This window comes from Penicillium vulpinum, assembly GCF_028829585.1.
Source record: "Penicillium vulpinum strain IBT 29486 chromosome Unknown utg000003l_segment0_segment0, whole genome shotgun sequence".
Lineage (NCBI taxonomy): Eukaryota > Fungi > Ascomycota > Eurotiomycetes > Eurotiales > Aspergillaceae > Penicillium > Penicillium vulpinum.
Genome location: NW_026643243.1, coordinates 4,132,555 through 4,149,668, shown reverse-complemented (window position 1 = coordinate 4,149,668; position 17,114 = coordinate 4,132,555). Strand labels below are relative to the sequence as shown.

General features: G+C 47.6%; 7 protein-coding genes across 7 annotated transcripts; 4 read left to right on the top strand and 3 right to left on the bottom strand.

The window, feature by feature from the left end:
• Positions 1 to 3,240: 3,240 nt before the first annotated feature.
• On the bottom strand, positions 3,241 to 3,658 carry N7479_006631 (uncharacterized protein; the record flags this gene model as incomplete). The annotated part of the gene is made up of 2 exons (XM_057254325.1): positions 3,241 to 3,482; positions 3,613 to 3,658. 2 exons carry the CDS (start codon positions 3,656 to 3,658, stop codon positions 3,241 to 3,243), a joined length of 288 nt encoding a protein of 95 aa, XP_057108187.1.
• A 2,606-nt stretch (positions 3,659 to 6,264) lies between these two features.
• Positions 6,265 to 9,812, top strand: N7479_006630 (Zinc finger CCCH-type; the record flags this gene model as incomplete). The annotated part of the gene is made up of 10 exons (XM_057254324.1): positions 6,265 to 6,316; positions 6,631 to 6,774; positions 7,060 to 8,676; positions 8,735 to 8,822; positions 8,879 to 8,991; positions 9,048 to 9,095; positions 9,155 to 9,189; positions 9,242 to 9,330; positions 9,500 to 9,690; positions 9,748 to 9,812. The coding sequence occupies 10 exons, from the start codon at positions 6,265 to 6,267 to the stop codon at positions 9,810 to 9,812; spliced, it is 2,442 nt and encodes an 813-aa protein (XP_057108186.1).
• Positions 9,813 to 10,048: 236 nt separating this feature from the next.
• N7479_006629 (uncharacterized protein) lies at positions 10,049 to 10,495 on the top strand (the record flags this gene model as incomplete). The annotated part of the gene is made up of 2 exons (XM_057254323.1): positions 10,049 to 10,136; positions 10,209 to 10,495. 2 exons carry the CDS (start codon positions 10,049 to 10,051, stop codon positions 10,493 to 10,495), a joined length of 375 nt encoding a protein of 124 aa, XP_057108185.1.
• A 646-nt stretch (positions 10,496 to 11,141) lies between these two features.
• Positions 11,142 to 12,529, bottom strand: N7479_006628 (4-hydroxyphenylpyruvate dioxygenase family protein; the record flags this gene model as incomplete). Its single annotated transcript, XM_057254322.1, has 4 exons — positions 11,142 to 11,276; positions 11,333 to 11,690; positions 11,751 to 11,810; positions 11,868 to 12,529. 4 exons carry the CDS (start codon positions 12,527 to 12,529, stop codon positions 11,142 to 11,144), a joined length of 1,215 nt encoding a protein of 404 aa, XP_057108184.1.
• Positions 12,530 to 12,934: 405 nt separating this feature from the next.
• hmgX lies at positions 12,935 to 13,714 on the top strand (the record flags this gene model as incomplete). Its single annotated transcript, XM_057254321.1, has 1 exon — positions 12,935 to 13,714. The coding sequence occupies one exon, from the start codon at positions 12,935 to 12,937 to the stop codon at positions 13,712 to 13,714; it is 780 nt and encodes a 259-aa protein (XP_057108183.1).
• A 188-nt stretch (positions 13,715 to 13,902) lies between these two features.
• Positions 13,903 to 15,409, bottom strand: hmgA (putative homogentisate 1,2-dioxygenase (HmgA); the record flags this gene model as incomplete). The annotated part of the gene is made up of 4 exons (XM_057254320.1): positions 13,903 to 14,026; positions 14,081 to 14,728; positions 14,781 to 15,290; positions 15,342 to 15,409. The coding sequence occupies 4 exons, from the start codon at positions 15,407 to 15,409 to the stop codon at positions 13,903 to 13,905; spliced, it is 1,350 nt and encodes a 449-aa protein (XP_057108182.1).
• A 297-nt stretch (positions 15,410 to 15,706) lies between these two features.
• On the top strand, positions 15,707 to 16,996 carry fahA (fumarylacetoacetate hydrolase FahA; the record flags this gene model as incomplete). The annotated part of the gene is made up of 1 exon (XM_057254319.1): positions 15,707 to 16,996. One exon carries the CDS (start codon positions 15,707 to 15,709, stop codon positions 16,994 to 16,996), a length of 1,290 nt encoding a protein of 429 aa, XP_057108181.1.
• Between the last annotated feature and the right edge of the window lie 118 nt (positions 16,997 to 17,114).

The following is a 17,114-nucleotide window of genomic DNA, read 5'->3' as shown; positions in this document are numbered from 1 at the left end:
GGGTTTTCTTTTTTTTTTTTTTTTCTTCGTCTTGCTTTACAAGATATTTCCGGATGGGGTTTTTCATACCCGGAAAGTTCACCAAAAAAAGGGGTTTATTTTTTGATCTCAGCGCTGCGTCTCTCACTGTATGTCTTATGTTTGACTACAGAAAACGCCTAGCATTTGTTTTACTACTCCTGATTATCATCGGAGAGATAGTCATGTTTTCTTTTCTGCGATACCTGATACCACACGTTTATGTCTTTGCTTTTCATCCGGCACCGATCTTCACGATCGGGCCACCATTTGTACGCTACTTGATGACAGCTAAAAAAAACACAAAAAATCAAATGAACGAAATCAGAGAATAGCTACCCTCACATGTATATCGTATTTCTTTGACTGCAGCCTCAGATATCAGATGAAGAGGCTTGCATAGGCCTGAATTGGCGGTCTGGATCTACGTCGTAATATGTATATTAAGGTAGCTATAGCTCTGCTGCAGAGCACGGAGGATACTAGAAGGTCTGCGATAACGCCGCCAGATCAATCATGTGGAAAATCATTGTTGACTTTGTGGCGCTGACACGTATGAGGTGAGGAGTCAGTCTGATGGCTGATACCTGTCTGCATGTACTTCCCATGCAAGAGGTCATGATCCATTTTGATTACATTGCCTAACTACACTGATTGAATGATACTTTGACTACATATATCATTCTGAAGATATATACTCCGTAGCCTTATCTCAGGTATAATATCTACATCTACTGTATGCTGCACTTCCCCCCCCCCCCCCCCCCCCCTATCCAAGAAAATATGGGTTGATGTACAATGACTGCCGCAACGAATGAAACGATAGAAGTCACACTTTGTTATCAATCGAATCATCGAATCTCCTAATGCAGTACTCCGTACCACCTGCCTAGACAGGTATTCGGAAGGAGTTTTATCTATACATAAGTTCATGGAACGTTTCAGAGGGCATATCCGCAGATCCGTCCCAAGCGCCAAAATAAATAAATAAAGGTCAGGTGGGATGCAAAAACCCAAACCTGATAACAGGGGTGTGTGGTCAATCAGAAATCCCGCCCAATATCCCGGGGTCCCCGTCCGGAATCTTGAAAAAAGAATGTCAAAAGTACCTATCACTCCCGGGAAGCGAACGTTCGCGCCGATCTAGAACACAAACCAGAAACTCGGATTTCCTATTCTAATTATAATTTTTATACATGTGCCATGTCAATATATTCCAAGCTTGGAAGGTGTATAATACTTTATATTGCGATATCTAGTTTATTACGATGCCGAGGCCAATTAACTCCCATATCGGAATCCCCGCTGAAGATAAAGAGCTTACAGAGAGCTATCTATGGATATATTTATTCCAAAACCGACCCGATCGGATCGACCGAGAGAGATGCCCCTGGGCGTCCATCGAATTTGGCTTCGCACTGGTCGCTGGCACATGCGATGAGAAGCAATGACATCTTTCCATTAGATTTATGTCAGAGCTCCTGCGGAACTCGGAAAGGTGCTGGGCTTGCAAATCAACAGGACGGGATATGGTGCTCAGTCCGCGGTGGCTTTTCTGTGCATGCTTTGCAGGACCAGCTCATCGGGTATCTCGGGGGGTGCGTGGGAATTATATAAAGCGGAGAGGATGATTGGATTGGGGTTTATTGCTGGGTGGCAAGGTGAGTTCTAGGCCTGTGGTACTTTTGGATTTGTAGTTTCCTTGATCTTGACTTGGGTTTGGGGGGCTCATTTGGGCGTGGGATGGCGTTTACTGGTACTCTGAAGCATGTATATGCTACTCAACTGCAATGTAGAGGAGGGAATCAGGTCCCGTTGGAGGGCCTCATTATGACACTAACATGCATCTGGCTTGGATTATGCGTGCTTTCATCATGATTTCGCCTTCGCTTACATTCTTTTGCCTGATCTTATTGTGATGCTTAGTAGTCGCCTGAAGGATGAAGATTTGGCGTGCAGATCTTTAACTAATGAATTAAGGGACCTCGGGAGTTGTATCAGGCTGATGTCATCTTTGGCATAATTGCGTTTTTCATATGCCGACTCGGTGATATGCTTATTTTCCTTGAAGGCATGTGTCAGAGTTGCAATGGAGTTATACATCGGAGCCCTTAGTATGGGGGATTATCACGGGTGTCCACAATAATGTGGCGACTGCACATGACCGGCGCACATGATCTGGGGGTGGAGTCTGGGTTTTGATGCCCGAGAGATCCATTTCTATACTGAACATATTCTTCAATTTTCTACTCTTCTTTGGGACTCATCTCATCTGTGAATCATTACCTACTTTGGGTATCTAGACACACCTCGAAATATTACCTAAGAGCCCTGAGTGGATTCAGGACAAGGTCCCGGCGAATGACGTATGTGCCTTCTCTCTCCAACTTTCAATGTGGGGATATGAAGACTTTTTCCTCCTAAAACGCCCGAACACATCTAAGAATATTTTCAGTCTTTCCGATCATGGCCGACTCGTGGGGCTCATAATAGCCATTCCCTGGTAGAGAAACAATGATCCGAGGACCAAAGGAAGCTTATAACATGGACAGAGCAAATCTCATGCCAGATCGAGTACAAAGTACTTTGCATTCACCGAGGAACTGCCAGCCTTGGTACAATCATTAACCGAGATCGTATACTTTTATATCACAAGCCTCTTTCTTCCGTTCCGATTCAATAACCGCGACCAAAATGATACAAGAATCTCTTCTATAGTCACCGAAGTTCTATGTATACAACTGTGTGCACATTCCAGCCTCCATCTCCACAATCCATCTGCCTAGTTAGGGCTAACAATCCCCTCGTCCGGCCAGAAGAGTCTTCTTGATCTCAGCTTCGAACGGGATCAAAGTGGATATTGCAGTGGGTCACGCACACCCATTACTAGGTATGATTCGCTGCTTCTTTTTCGTCCGTCTCACCGGTACGGCGATGTTTTCAACTGAGATTGTCACATACAAAGGTAATGTAACAGCTTGAGCTCCGCATTTCCTGTTCGGGACTCCGTGCTCCGTACTCCATACAACTTGTTATGTTATGGGTATCCCGGGCCAACCCCCACGGACCTTTCCACGATCAAGGCTGTTAGAGGCGTGGCGAAGAATAAGTGGATATATCGTCCTTCTTGCTGCAAGATTGACGCCTAACTAGCTTGTTCGGATGGTGATGTGCGCCCGACGTGTAATCGGCAAGCCGATGCAGCATGCAGGGTGAAGTATATCAACAAGAGCTACTCCGTACAGAGTACGGTGTGCGAAGATACCGCGCCGAGCTGGGAACGGAGGGACCGTTTGCTGAAGGATTTAGGCAGTTTGCGTGCAACTTTGCTCGAATTGTCTTGGCTCTTAAATAATTGGGACCCGTCTTAGAAGAACCTTCGTTGATTTCCTCCTGATCGTCCTCCACTACGAATTGATCGGCCAACCACGACCCGTCCAATCCCTGTCTGGGCCATTCGAGCTCTAGAGCAGAGATATTTTAAAGTTGGGCTTCGCTTACTTCTTGTTATTCTTTTAACTCAGGGGAAAATCTCGGTCGTTTCCGATATCAGTCTTGCGCGACATACGACATATATCTGCTATTTTAACTCACTTTGGAAAAATTTGCCATGCACGACATCTCGTGTGTCATTGGCCATTAATGAATTGCTCAACTAAAAATATTCGGTGAAATCCCCGATTGAGGTAACTCGGGATTGGCCCCCGAGTCTGAATCTATACCCGTTTTCGCTCCGAAAGAGGAAACGCTCAGTGAAAACCCAAGCCAATTATGGCACCTGCGATTGGTCCAAATCAAATATTCTAGGCCCTCCGGTGGAGATGGGTCACGTGGTTCCGATGCAGCGGTGCATCAGTACTCTCAGGAGCTCAGTACTCCGAAAACCCCGCAAGATGGCAATATCGAAAATCGCTGTCATCTGACGAAGAACAGCATTCGTAGTCCAAAAGTAAAGTGCATATTAACTATAGAGCGAATTGATACTAGTGGAATAGAAATGCCGACATACCCCCGAATAAACTGCAAGCTATGGTCAAACGCGCCAACACCCAGGGAAGACCGTGCGAGATTCTGGAATGCTTCTGGAAGGATGATCCGGTTGGTCGGTGAATTCCAGGTCCGATCGACGCTTTGCCGTTTTGGGCGTTTTTATTTTCCTGTACGGTATGTATTTCGGGCTTACATTACCATAACGGCGGGAAAGCTCAGTACAAGGCGGAGCTCCCTATGCCTCTTTTGTACAGTACAATACCATTGACCGAGGCTCAAATCTAGTGGAGTATACTACATGCTCGCATAACCCTTGTAGGTAGCTAGATGCGGGAGTTCCTTAGGGTTGCATATAGGATATTTTGGAATGCTCAAGGTAGTTTAGAACGGCTTATCTTTATTAGTATCTTAGTTTCAATTTCGACTTAGAGATCCTAGTCAATTTAGGCATGTGGAAATATAATCTCAAACAAGTATAGCTTGTAACTCCCCGAGGGCTTGGGCTCCGGGGATACCGGCGTTCTACTTACTAGCGGGCAGCCACCGACAGGGTTTAAAGCACGGAGTACCACATTACGTCCCCACTGTACATGTGACCTCCAGATATCGCCAAAACCGTTTCCTTCAATCATGTGTTAATCCTTCGTAGCCACTTTGTGTGGCATTTGAACGTTTCCTTGTGGGAATTGCCCTTTTCTGTATCTGTACAACATACTCCGTAGTGTGTACTGTCTTTGCACTATTCAACTTCCGGTCTTGGATCCACTTCTAGCTTTCTTTTCTCTCACATGATTTACTTTTCCCCTGCCCCCAGATGTCGGGGTAAACACGGAAAAATTTATCCGTTGTGTGGATACTCAGATTCACGGAAGCTCGGTACAATTGGAAATATGACTACAGAACACAAGCCACTCCGACAAAAGAAACATCGAAATCAACCTCAGATAGCCGTTATAGCTAGTGGATCGATGTTGCATCCCGGCTAAACGCGTACCCTGGCGAAGGCGCCCATCAAGCAGGGATGTAGGGGTTCTAGAAACTTGATAGCGAACCCCTCATCTTCTCCGCACAACGCGGACCGACCGCTGTCCGTGACTGGTGGGCTGAATGTGACTGACCGTTGAGCACATATTGTGTTGAGCTTGTTGCGCCCGTCGGGTCGTATTACTCTCGGTGAATGCTAATGTTTATCTTTCCGCTCATATTATCACCTTGTTGGCTGGAGTTGGTTCCTTCCTTTTGATTAATGGGGATATCCCCCGGCTTGGATGGAGGGATGAGGGAGATAAGGCGCATGGCGCGCTCCGTGTTGTATATGCTCTTGCCTTGCTCTGCTGGCAGATTGGAATTTGGAATCTTGTTTCTCTGCTGGTTCTTTTTCTGATGGCTTTTGTTTTATGTTTTTTTTATACATGCAATGGTGAGGTGCAGATAGATTGGCAACAATTGTTGCCAATCAATGTAAGTATTTGTTTGGTTTTGCTTCCTGTTGGGGCTTCGAGCAGATGGGCTTCAAGACATGAGCGCCACTGCACCTGGTTGTGATTTGGACGTAAAATGACGAGGGGGTATAGTTGAGATGATATGGAATGTGAGGATCGTGCAGAGGGTTATCATTATTAATAGCTGTGAGCCTGGACTTGTACATTGTACAGGGTACAACATGTGATATAGGGGTTAAGTACTAGGGTTGGTATGAGTGACGGAGATCTACAAAGCAACTGCACTCTATATTAGAACGCCCAGGAACATTCTAGTCTGCAACTAAAACCTCAAACCCCAAAATTCATTGTGACTAATATTATGCACAGTATGACTGCAAATGAAGTGAAGTGAGTCAAAGGCGAATGATATCATCGGTTCCGCCTAAACTCTTGGCACTCGACTGCCAGCAAAACTGTAAACAACTATAACTTCAAAGGTTCTTGTATAGCTTCATATATCCTCATATCTGAAAGACATACTGCTTATTTGCGGACTACTTGAAAATTTGTTACTTTGACATCACGTGGTATCTCTTTGACATTTTTCTCCTCCCGTTTTATTTCTGCTTAGCGCCGTGACTTTCGAAGATCACTACAGAAGTTCAGACGGTCGCACATCCGGGCTTGCTTACTGCGCAGATCTGGTCCTGTCGATCTCCTCCAGGTCACCCGATCTCTGCGCTGGCAGCGTGCGTCACCTCTCACTCGCCTAGAACCTGCCCATTCCATTCTGGATCACCTTTTGCAGAACGGCCCGAGGCTCAGTTTCAGTATGGGGAACAAGTCAGTTGACGATACTGCGGGTCCAACACCCCAGGTCCAAGGTATGTCAAGGTCAATTCTATTATTGGCGCGTAAAAAGCCATCTAGCCGGAGGCTTTTGTCCCCAATCAATTCTATGAGATCTACTTGGGCGGATTTATCTGGACCCTCCACCACAGGCTTTCGTATTTTCAGCCCCCTGTTACATGCCAATGCAGCACATGTTGCATCCGCCACAAAGCCTATCAATCCATGTCTATCTCCTCCGAGAACTTTGTTGGCGTGCAGGGTGGCCCTGGTCTGCCCATATGTTTGGATCTGACTCGGCGCTCCGCTATCTTTCTGATCACACGCTCATGATGCTTTTGATAAACAGGTACAGAGTTGCCATCCTCTTTGATAAATGATGAGTTGTCGGCGGCCCGGTCGCATGGCGTTGCATCGACCGATGAAACCAGTGCTGCTCGCCAGTCATCGACTCGGCGGCAGAAAAAATGTCGCTTTTTCAAATCCCAAAAGGGTAAGTCTGCGTGCTGAGTTTCTGTTTGTGAGGGCTCTTTGCCTATTTTGGTTACTGCAATCATCGATGCGTCATTGAATTCGGACCGGGTGCCACAGACAGGCCCCTTTGGGAATGCTTGTACACAGCGTCGGGCCTGTTCACCCAAAGGCTCGATGATACCGAAGCTATGACCAGCGTTGCATGATCGATTTGTGCCCTAATCTTTTGCCCATGTATTCTTTGTGCTGGTTGTTTGCCAGAAAGACGATTTGTCATTCAGGTCATATGCTAACATTGTTCAAGGATGTCGACTTGGAGAAGCATGTCCGTATCTACATGATGTCTCGGCCATCGAGGCTAAGCAGTCTTCATTGGGGCAGCAGACACCAGCCCAATCCTCGGGAAATGAAAGCCAGAGCTCGGCGCAAGCCATTGTCACTGGGACTGAGAGATTGAACATTGGCGGGAATCAGTCGAAGCAGAGCCCTGCCGCAGCTCCTGTCCATCCCCAAAGACCAGTTTCCAAATTGGAGCAGTCAGACCCAAGAGAGTTTCAGATTAACCAATTGAGGCGGCGTTACCGTCCACAGGAGGTTAATGATGCCCAGGGCTCTACTTTGACCTTTGGCTTGGTACCTTCTGACCCGGACTTCCCCTTTGAGCTTGAAAGACTTCAATGTATTCTTCATGTCCCAAGCTCATACCCAAAAGGGCGACCCACGCTTGCAGTTACCAATTCTGAAATGGAAGCTGCATATCAAGCAAATATCGCCAGAGGCTTCAATGATATTGTCGATTTTACATACCGCACTAATGGCCAAGGAACTCTTTTGGCCTGGCTGAATAGCCTGGACAAAAAGCTCGAATTATTGCTAACCACCCTGGAGCGTGGGCCAACGCTGAAGTTCTTTTCTAACGTTGGTGATGGATCCACAACCAAAGAACCTATCAAGGCACCAGAGAAGACTTCAACCCAGCCGAGTTCGTCTCAAGGCCAAGTTAAAACGCAGAGTGTTGCTGCCAAGCCAGCACCACAAGCAAGACCTGTAGCGCCTAGACACACAGCCGAAGCAAAAGCTGCCGCTGAGAAGAGACGAGCAGCTGAGACAAAACAGCTCGAGGCACGCCTTGGAAGACTGCCGATGTACCAAAAAATGCAAGATGGCAGGACATATGTTATTCCCATCCAGCCAACCAAAAAAGATCGCCTACCGCGAACACTTCAGGTACTCAAGACTGTGAAATTGATTGTGCCCCAGCTCTACCCGCTCGAGCACAGCTCAATCAAGTTGCAGGGAGTCGATGGCCCTGAAGTGAAAGCCACAGAACTGGGATTCACCCAGTGGGTAGAACAGACTTCGCAGCTGAGTCTAGTATCGCAGGTCAACTACCTAGCGAGCAACATCCATAAATTCGCTGAAACACCCTTGCCAGAAGAGCAGGAGGCTGCCGAGGATGTACCTCCCACCGTCGAAGAGGAAGAAGATGAGGTTGTGGAGGAGCCTACAAAAGGGCCTCCCGTGTCAACTCAAGATAGTGAAGACAGGCCACATCTTGTTGTCATCCCACGGCCACCCGAATGGTCGGTTCCTAACCCCGCCAGTGGAGGCGAGGGGACATCAGATGAGTCCAGTTACGACGAAGACGAGTTTTCAGATGAAGAGGAAGATGAAGAAGGCGGTGCACCCGTCCCCGCATCCGTGGACAACAACGCACCCGGAAGAGGCGTCGCACTCTCCTTCCCGTACTTGGAACTCTACGGAATTGAGCTGCTGGAAATCCTGAACCTCAATATCACGATCAAATGTGACAGATGTAAGGTGGAGGTCGACGTCAAGAACGTGCCACAAATTACAGATGAGAAGGGCCAGATGCCGAAAATGGAGTCGTGCAGGAAATGCGCTAATAACATGAGTGTCGGTGAGTATAGGCTTAATCACATTCTCTTTTTCGGGATTGGTTACTGAGTTCTGTGCAGCGTTCCGGAAACAGTTGATGCATTCCCATGCCAATCGTGCTGGTTACCTTGATATGGGCGGCTGTACGATTGGAGACATGCTTCTTAGGTTGGTTTTCTCATTTATATCAGTCAAGTGCTATCTACTGACTCATCTTGCTATAGTGACTTCATCCCAACATGCTCTGAGTGCTCGACTCCCCATCCCGCACCGGGTATACCTGCAGTTCGTGGCGAGAGTGCTATGGGTATATGTCGCCAGTGTCATCGCAAAATGGGTAGGTTCTGATACACAGTGTCTATTGCTTGGTCACTAACATATCCGAAATTTTAGTGTTCAAGATCCCTGAGGTGAAATTCCTTCTGGTGGGAAGTGCAGCAAGTAAGTCCTGATATATCGAAACTGTAAGATATGCTTTTGCTCATTACTGTACCATCTAGTTACTGCTCGTGGAGCTCTCCCCCTCAAAAGAAAGGTTCGTATAATCCACCACATATCATCAGAATGAAACCTAACAATTATCCCAGCCCCAGGAAGTCCTCGGCATTGTCGCAGGACAAGAACTTCCACGACGCGGTCGTTGCCAGCATTATGCGAAGAGTCAACGCTGGTTCAGGTATGTGATCCCTATTGATAATGAGTTGGTTGCACTCGACAAACAGGTTATACTAACCCCCTACAGATTCAGCTGTTGCTCAAAGGTTTTCCCTTGTGACAAGTATGATTCCCCACTAAATACCTCCCCATTCATTTTCATATTTTCACATGCTTATTGATTCATCTAGATGCCACGACGCGGAAACTGATCACCCGAACGAACATGCGAATCGTATGATATGTGGCTACTGCTCCCGCGAGCAAATCTACAGACCTGAAAACTGCGGTATCTGTAAAGCGGTCTTGATCGGAAAGGCAGGTAGTGGGTTCTGGGAGGGTGGAAAAGGAACGAGAAACCGAACTCTGATGAGTCGGAAAGGTATGTTTCCATTTTAAACTTCCCGGTTGTGAGTGCACTTTTCTAACGAGATTCTAGATCCGAGGAAGTTCAAGCGGGTTGGAGCTAATGCTCCTACTTCGAGTTCATCGAAGCGGAAGTAAATCAATGTGATGGAGGAAGGGCGAGAATATATGTTTCAATGCGGCCCCGACTTTGGGTTTACTGTATATAGTTTATTTCAACCTCAACAAAAGTTTCTCCCAAAACATAAGTAGCGGAAACCCAAATCAATACCTCATCCTCGTCTTGATGACACCTCGCCTTGGTTATTCCCTTCTTTTAGTCACCCACCGAATACCCGCACAACCAGACCTAACATCAACAAACCAACCCATAAATGGATTGCGAGATATCGCGGGAGCTAGTGGTTGCCGCCTACATCGCTATATGGGTTCTAGTACCGATAGCCACCCTTATTGCTTTCAGTAAGTCTTCGTCCCGAGATACACTCCCTCACTAAGAGAAACCCCAAGCCCAGATGGTACAGATGTATTCAGCAACGCGGGGCGATAAAGTGACAAAAGCCAAGTTGACAGAAATGAGGAATAAATGGGTGGAGGATAAGGATTATCTGCTGAATGAATCAAACGCCTTATTCGATCGGGAAGCACACTTGATAGAGATGATTCAATGCAGACGGAACCGGATGATCGACGACGTTGTTGTTGATGCTGATGCTCTAGAGTCGATGGATCCATTTGAGAAGGAACTTGATCAACATAAGTTAAAAATTCGAGAGAATTGGTGTCGGATTGCGGATCTGCTGGATCGATACTCTGATTGAGGTTGGGTTTACTTGGAGGTTGCTGGGGGATTACTGGGTGGTATGGTTGCTTCTTTTGGCTCTTTGATAGGAATGGGGTTTAGGAAAGTTGTACTAGTGACTTGCTTCAGATTGCTTTGTTTATATAAACTGGAGTAGGTATTCGGTCTTGCAAGTTAGATTGCTTCATTATGTTTCATTTGGCCTGTTATCCCCTGAAGTATATAAAAACCCACACAACAAAACATGTATGCGGTCTTTACCATGTACAACCCTTTTGCCAACTGGGGGCCAGTCCTATCAGGGGTTCGGATCTCATGTCTGCTCTGTATCCCTTACTGTAAAATGTGACATTTTATAGCGCCCACGTAGCCCCGGATAGTTCTTCCTTTCCAGTTAAACCTTGTACTCAATGCAAATCCCCACATCTGTGTCTTCTTTGCTTTTACAGTCGCAAGCTATCTAACACCGCTAGGATGCTAGAGTGGACGCGAACCGACTTCTACATATCTTCCAGTATCGATTTGAGCTACAGGAATCGGCGGACAATGAGATGGTCAAAAAGTTGTCATTAAAGGGAAACCACCTAATTCGCTAAATTCAAGATGCAAATTCGCAATCTAGAAGACCTTATAAAAACATGCCTAACTAGGAATCTTTTCAGACCTTAAACTAAGTTACCGCGGAGGTCCTGCTCTCGTTCGATAGCCTCGAATAGTGACTTGAAATTTCCAGCCCCAAAGCCTTCAAAGTTGTGTCGCTGGATAATCTCAAGGAAAACAGTGGGGCGATCCATCATGTGCTATTTGTCAGGTTAGTATAAATTCACCCACACTGGAGTCATTAATTCCCACATACCTTAGTGAAAAGCTGCAGTAGATAGCCACCTTCATCGAAATCAATCAAAATGTCCAAGCTGCGGATAGTCTCGAAGCCTTCCTTGAGTACCAAGCCAGACTGTTTCAAGCGGGCCTGCATGTCGATATAATATGTCTCAGGAACCTTGATGAACTCAACACCCCGCGCCTTGAGATTGGTGATATCACGGATAATATCGTCGGTGTGGAGTGCAATATGCTGTACACCGGCACCGTTGTAGAAGTCCACGTATTCCTCGATTTGGGATTGCTTCTTGCCTTTTGCTGGCTCGTTGATGGGCATCTTGACGATTTCGTTGGGTGAAGCCATGACGATACTCTTCAAAGCCGAGAACTCACTATAATTATGAGGTCAGCCATGGTGACTGGGATCAGATAAAATATGTTAAACCACTTACGTGCAGATTTGGCTGTCATCGACAGACCAGAAACGGTGGAAGCCAAGAGACTTCTCGTAGCTAATGAATGGTATCAGTAAATGAGGACTCAATCAAACAATCCGGAGCCAAACTCACTATTCACAGATCTTATCCATCTCATCCCAGTCCTGGTTTCCAACACAGTGATCGATATGTCTGAGATGAACATCGGGCAAAAACTGCAGAATGGGGTCCTCATTGCCAGTATCATCACGATAACCTGGAATAAAGATACCACGGTACTCATTGCGCTCAATAAGGGTATGGGTGGTCTGCCCATAAGTCTGGATAGTAGCAGTCTTGATATGGCCACTCTTATCTTCAAGGACCGTAGGGTTAGAGACAGGCTTGGCGCCATTCTTCACAGCAGCAAAGAATACATCATCGACGCTGTCAACTTCAAAGGCAACGTCCTTGACTGCGTCGCCGTGCTTTTCAAGGTGATCGTGGATCTCCTTTAGCTCGGCTTGCTCTTCGGGATTGAAACGGTCCATTTGGTCAAGGGACCGCAGAGGAGAGGTCAGAATGAAGGTTATCTCGCCATTGCGGATAACATGGGAGCAGATATGGCGTGTGCCGGTTTCGAGACCCTTGTAGGCAATGCGTTTGAAGCCCATGCGGGTGATGTAGTAGCTTGCGGCTTGCTTGGCATTGCCGACGTACCAGTGCACATGGTCGTAGCTGCGGTAGCTGGCTACTGAAGATGTCTCGCCGGCGACTGAGGGGGGAGGACTGTTGGTAATAGCTGATGGTGCCATTTTGTTGAATTGTATGTTTGTAAGATGGTGATGTGGGTAGATAAAATCTAGAATGATGGGTAGTACAAGAGAGGCGGTGGATTTCTATGTAGTTATTAGAAAGTATACTCTGACCTTTCTTTTATATAACTAATCCTCTAGTCACCGTAATCTGTCTCGGCGGATATCTATTTCCAATCCACTTTTCATTGCATCCCTTGTCATAGTTGCCGGCTATTTCAGGACCCTGAGATATCCGGAGATACCCGCTGTGAGATCATTGTGAATATCCGGAGATCTTCGATATCTTAGTTCAATTCCTTTCAGATATTTTTCTTTGTTCAATTAATTTTGACTGAAAAGTGAGCCCGTTCTGCATTGACTATCACAATATTCTCACTTCTCATCTCAACACCAAATCCCAAGATGACATCTATCACAACTGCTCGCCCATCATTGACATCCAATGATTCGGCCGTACTTCAAGCTCTATTCGATGCCGAATCCTCTCCATCATCAGGAATAATCGTTGATTCATCACTCGCCCCATGGCCATCATCTCTGAACCTCTCCGAAACAGACCTGATATCGCTCAAGCAGCGCGAAACAGCCATCATTCGCGAATTGCAATCAAACACATCACCAAGTACAGAGACAGTCCAGTCAGCACTAAACGACTTTGACACTCTTCTCACGCAACATCCAAAATACCCCTCCGCATACACAAATCGAGCACAAACACTCCGCCTGCTGGTCGATCTGATCTACAACAAGGAAGCTGGTACCAACCAAACCACTGATACCGAGCTAGCCGATGCTGCCCTCTTCGCCCCTGAAACCTCCCAGCTCTGCTCCCGCATCTTCTCTGACCTAGGCCAAGCCATAAACTTTGCCACACCCGCCAGCCCCGCCGATGCGGTCTCAGCAGCCCAAGCACGGCTATTGGCCGACGCGCACACGCACAGGGGTTATTTACTTCTGAAGGCGGCGCGGGTGAAGAAGGCTGGTCCCGGTGGTGAGGCGGGGCCGGAGCGTTTGCGCGGACTTTCGGCTGATCAGCTTGAGGAAATGGCGAGTCGGGATTTCTTCTTTGGGGGTCGCTACGGGAATAAGGTTGCGCAGCAGCTTTCTGTGCAGACGAATCCTTATGCTAAGATGTGTGGAGCTATTGTTAAGGAGGCGATGAGGAAGGAGATCGAGGGCTGAAGATTACATATAACTGTATCACGAAAGAGTTATTAATTACTAACTTACAAAGTGCATTTGGAGTAACGAAATAATGAATACCAATGTTGTTAGATTTGGTTGAATTCTGGTATCTTGCTATGCTATATAACTAATTGAAGATGTGCATATTTTCCCATCGCAGTGTGTGGGGCTAAACTGGGCATAGCTTAGACCTTTTTGTTAGGGTTCACAAAGTGTCGCTTCAGAGGCGTCCAGCTGTGCTCGTTGTATTCTGGCTGCACCTTCTGGCAGGTCTTAAGACCCCATTCGGAGACACCGACCATGAGAGAACTTAAAAATCGTCAGCAAATATAACTCGAAGATAATGGCGGATATCGAACTAACCTTTCAAACATGAATGCCATACTTCCATCACCAACCTTCTGAGGCTTCAGCTCAGCATTGCTAGCTCCCTCGAAAGCACCAGAGTCGGGACCATGAGCACTCATGACATTGTGCAAACTAGCGCCAGCAGGCTTGAAGCCACCACCAACCTTCGCATCGTAATCACCAGAAATCAAACCCATGAACTCCGACATGGTGTTACGGTGGTACCACGGAGGGCGGAAAGTATTCTCCGCGACGAGCCAGCGAGGAGGGAAGATGACAAAGTCAGCAACGGCGGTACCAACGCGGTCCGATGGAGCTGTCAGCACAGTGAAGATAGAAGGGTCGGGGTGATCGAATGAGGTCGTTCCGATAACGTTGAAACGGCCAAGATCGTATTTAAAGGGGTAGTAGTTTCCGTGCCAGGCGACAACATCGAAGGGGGTGTGATTCTGTCGCGCGGCGAAGAGACTGTTGTTGAATTTGGTGTAGAGCTTCCACTCGCTTTCCTCTTCGTCGTCGAACGCCGCAACAGGGGCCTGGAAATCGCGTACGTTGGCCAGGCAGTTGGATCCAATGGGGCCCAGCTCTGGGAGCTGGTAGTGGCCCTGGTATACCTCACAGATGTATCCCCGCACAGGACCGTCTGGGAGCGTCACTCGGTATCTGATGGAAGTGATCAGCTATTGATCCTATGTAGGATATGAAAAACACTCACCTAATACCGCGAGGGATAACACAGATCTCATTTGGTCGTACAAGAATGCGACCGAGCTCGGTCTGGATGTCCAGCACACCGTGCTGAGGAACAATAAGGAAGTCTCCGTCCGAGGAGTAGAAAGCTTCCTTGCCCATGTCCTTGCCCGCGGCATACATCAAAATGCCCAGTCCTTGCTTCAGAGTTGGGTCTCCAGAGCCCGCAATCAGGTGCAGTCCGTGCACAAAGTCGACCTGCTCATCTAGATCGAAGGGGTTCCAACGCAGTTGGTTAGGAATGTGGTGAAGCTTGTCGGTCTCGGTTGTCATGCTCATGTGATACGAGCCGGCATCCTCCGCGATGAAGTTCTCATGAGCTGCTGCGGGCAAAATTCGGTATACCCATGTCTGCTTATTCTCATGGCGAGGTGCAGTGAATGCCGTTCCTGAGAGCTTCTCGGTGTAGAGCCCGTATGGAGCTTTCTGTGGGGAATTATGACCGATTGGAAGAGCTCCTTCAACGGCTTCTGTCCTATGTATTCATTAATTCATGTCCGTTGTTGCAAGCTATGTGTATACATACTCATGACACGAGTCGAAGCCCGTCAGGTACTTATAAGGATCAGGGTGGTTGAACTTGGTGACGGGCATATTGATGGTGATCTGTGATGGTGGTTTCAATAATGTGGAGACCTTGTCTTTTCAAATACCCCAGATCAACCGAGGATCTTCGCTCTTTCAAAAGCAGCAAACAATGTAAGGTCACACTAGTCACATCATTCCGCAGAATACTGACAATTCCCGCCATTACCCTTGCATTCCGCGCCGGTTGGATGCGGGGGAGCGGACACATTCCGCACTACTTCTGGATGTTAAGATCGCGAACTCGTTTTCTTTGTTCTCTCTAAACTCCTCAAACATTAATTTATTTCGTTCATTTCATTCAATATGGCTTCCTGGTTCCAGATCCCCAAGAACTCCCCGTTCTCGCTCGCCAACATCCCGTTCGGCATCATCTCCACACAGTCCACATCAAAGGCAGCTGCGATTGCAATCGGTGATCATGCATTGAACTTGAGCGCATTTGCTTCATCCGGAGGTTTCTCACAGCTGCCGGCTTTTGAGCAACACCTAGCTGTTTTCAGCCAGCCCACACTGAATGACTTCGCTGCCCTTGGTCGCCCTGTGCACCGTCAAGTGCGCGAGTACCTACAAAATATCTTCCGCGCCGATACAAAGTTCCCCCAGCTTCTTAAGGACAATGTCTCCCTCCAAAAGTCAGCTCTGCTGCCTTTGTCTCAGGTGACCAACCATCTGCCCATGCAGATTGGCGATTACACCGATTTCTTTGCTGGTATGCACCACGCCTTCAACATTGGCGTTCTCTTCCGTGGCCCAGAAAATGCGCTCCAGCCCAACTATAAGCACCTGCCCGTTGCCTACCACGGCCGTGCCTCATCAGTCGTTACTTCAGGCACACCCATCCACCGCCCCCAGGGTCAGGTCCTGGCAAACCCCGCCGCGGACCCCAAGGTGCCCATCTTCTCCCCTTGCAAGAGGCTCGACATCGAGCTGGAGCTTGCTTGCTTCATCAGCAAGCCCAATGATCTCGGCAAGCCTATCCCAGTTGACGAGGCCGAGGACCACATTTTCGGTCTGGTTCTCATGAATGATTGGTCTGCCCGTGACATTCAGGCCTGGGAATACATCCCCCTGGGTCCCTTCAATGCGAAGAACTTCGGTACCACCATCACCCCCTGGGTTGTTCTCATTGATGCTCTCGAGCCCTTCCGCACTGTCGGTTTAGAGCCTTCAAACCGCGAGTCTCTGCTCCCCTACCTGCGCGAGAAGTCTGCCGAGGGTGCCTACGAGATCCCCCTCGATGTTGAGGTCACCAACGCCGGTGGTCAGCCCACTATTATTGCTAACAGCAACGCTAAAAATCTGCTCTACTCTTTCCCTCAGATGATTGCTCACCACACGGTCACAGGCTGCAACTTGCGCACTGGTGACTTGCTGGGATCGGGTACTATCTCTGGTAAGGAGGATGGGACTCAGGGTAGTTTCTTGGAACAGACCAAGGGAAAGACTCCCCTTAAGCTGGCAGATGGCTCTGAGCGTATGTTCGTTCAGGATGGTGACACTGTTACTCTGCGCGGTATGGCTGGTACAGAAGGCAACTATGTCGGTTTCGGCGACTGTGTTGGCACTATCCTGCCTGCCATTTCGCTGCAGTAGATTGACTTAAAATTGAATGAAATGATCAATGTGTGATGTTACTTTTTTTTTTTTCAATTATGTCTGATCCTACACTATAGAGCTTAGAATAGAATGTCTCGGTCGGTTTTAACTAGCC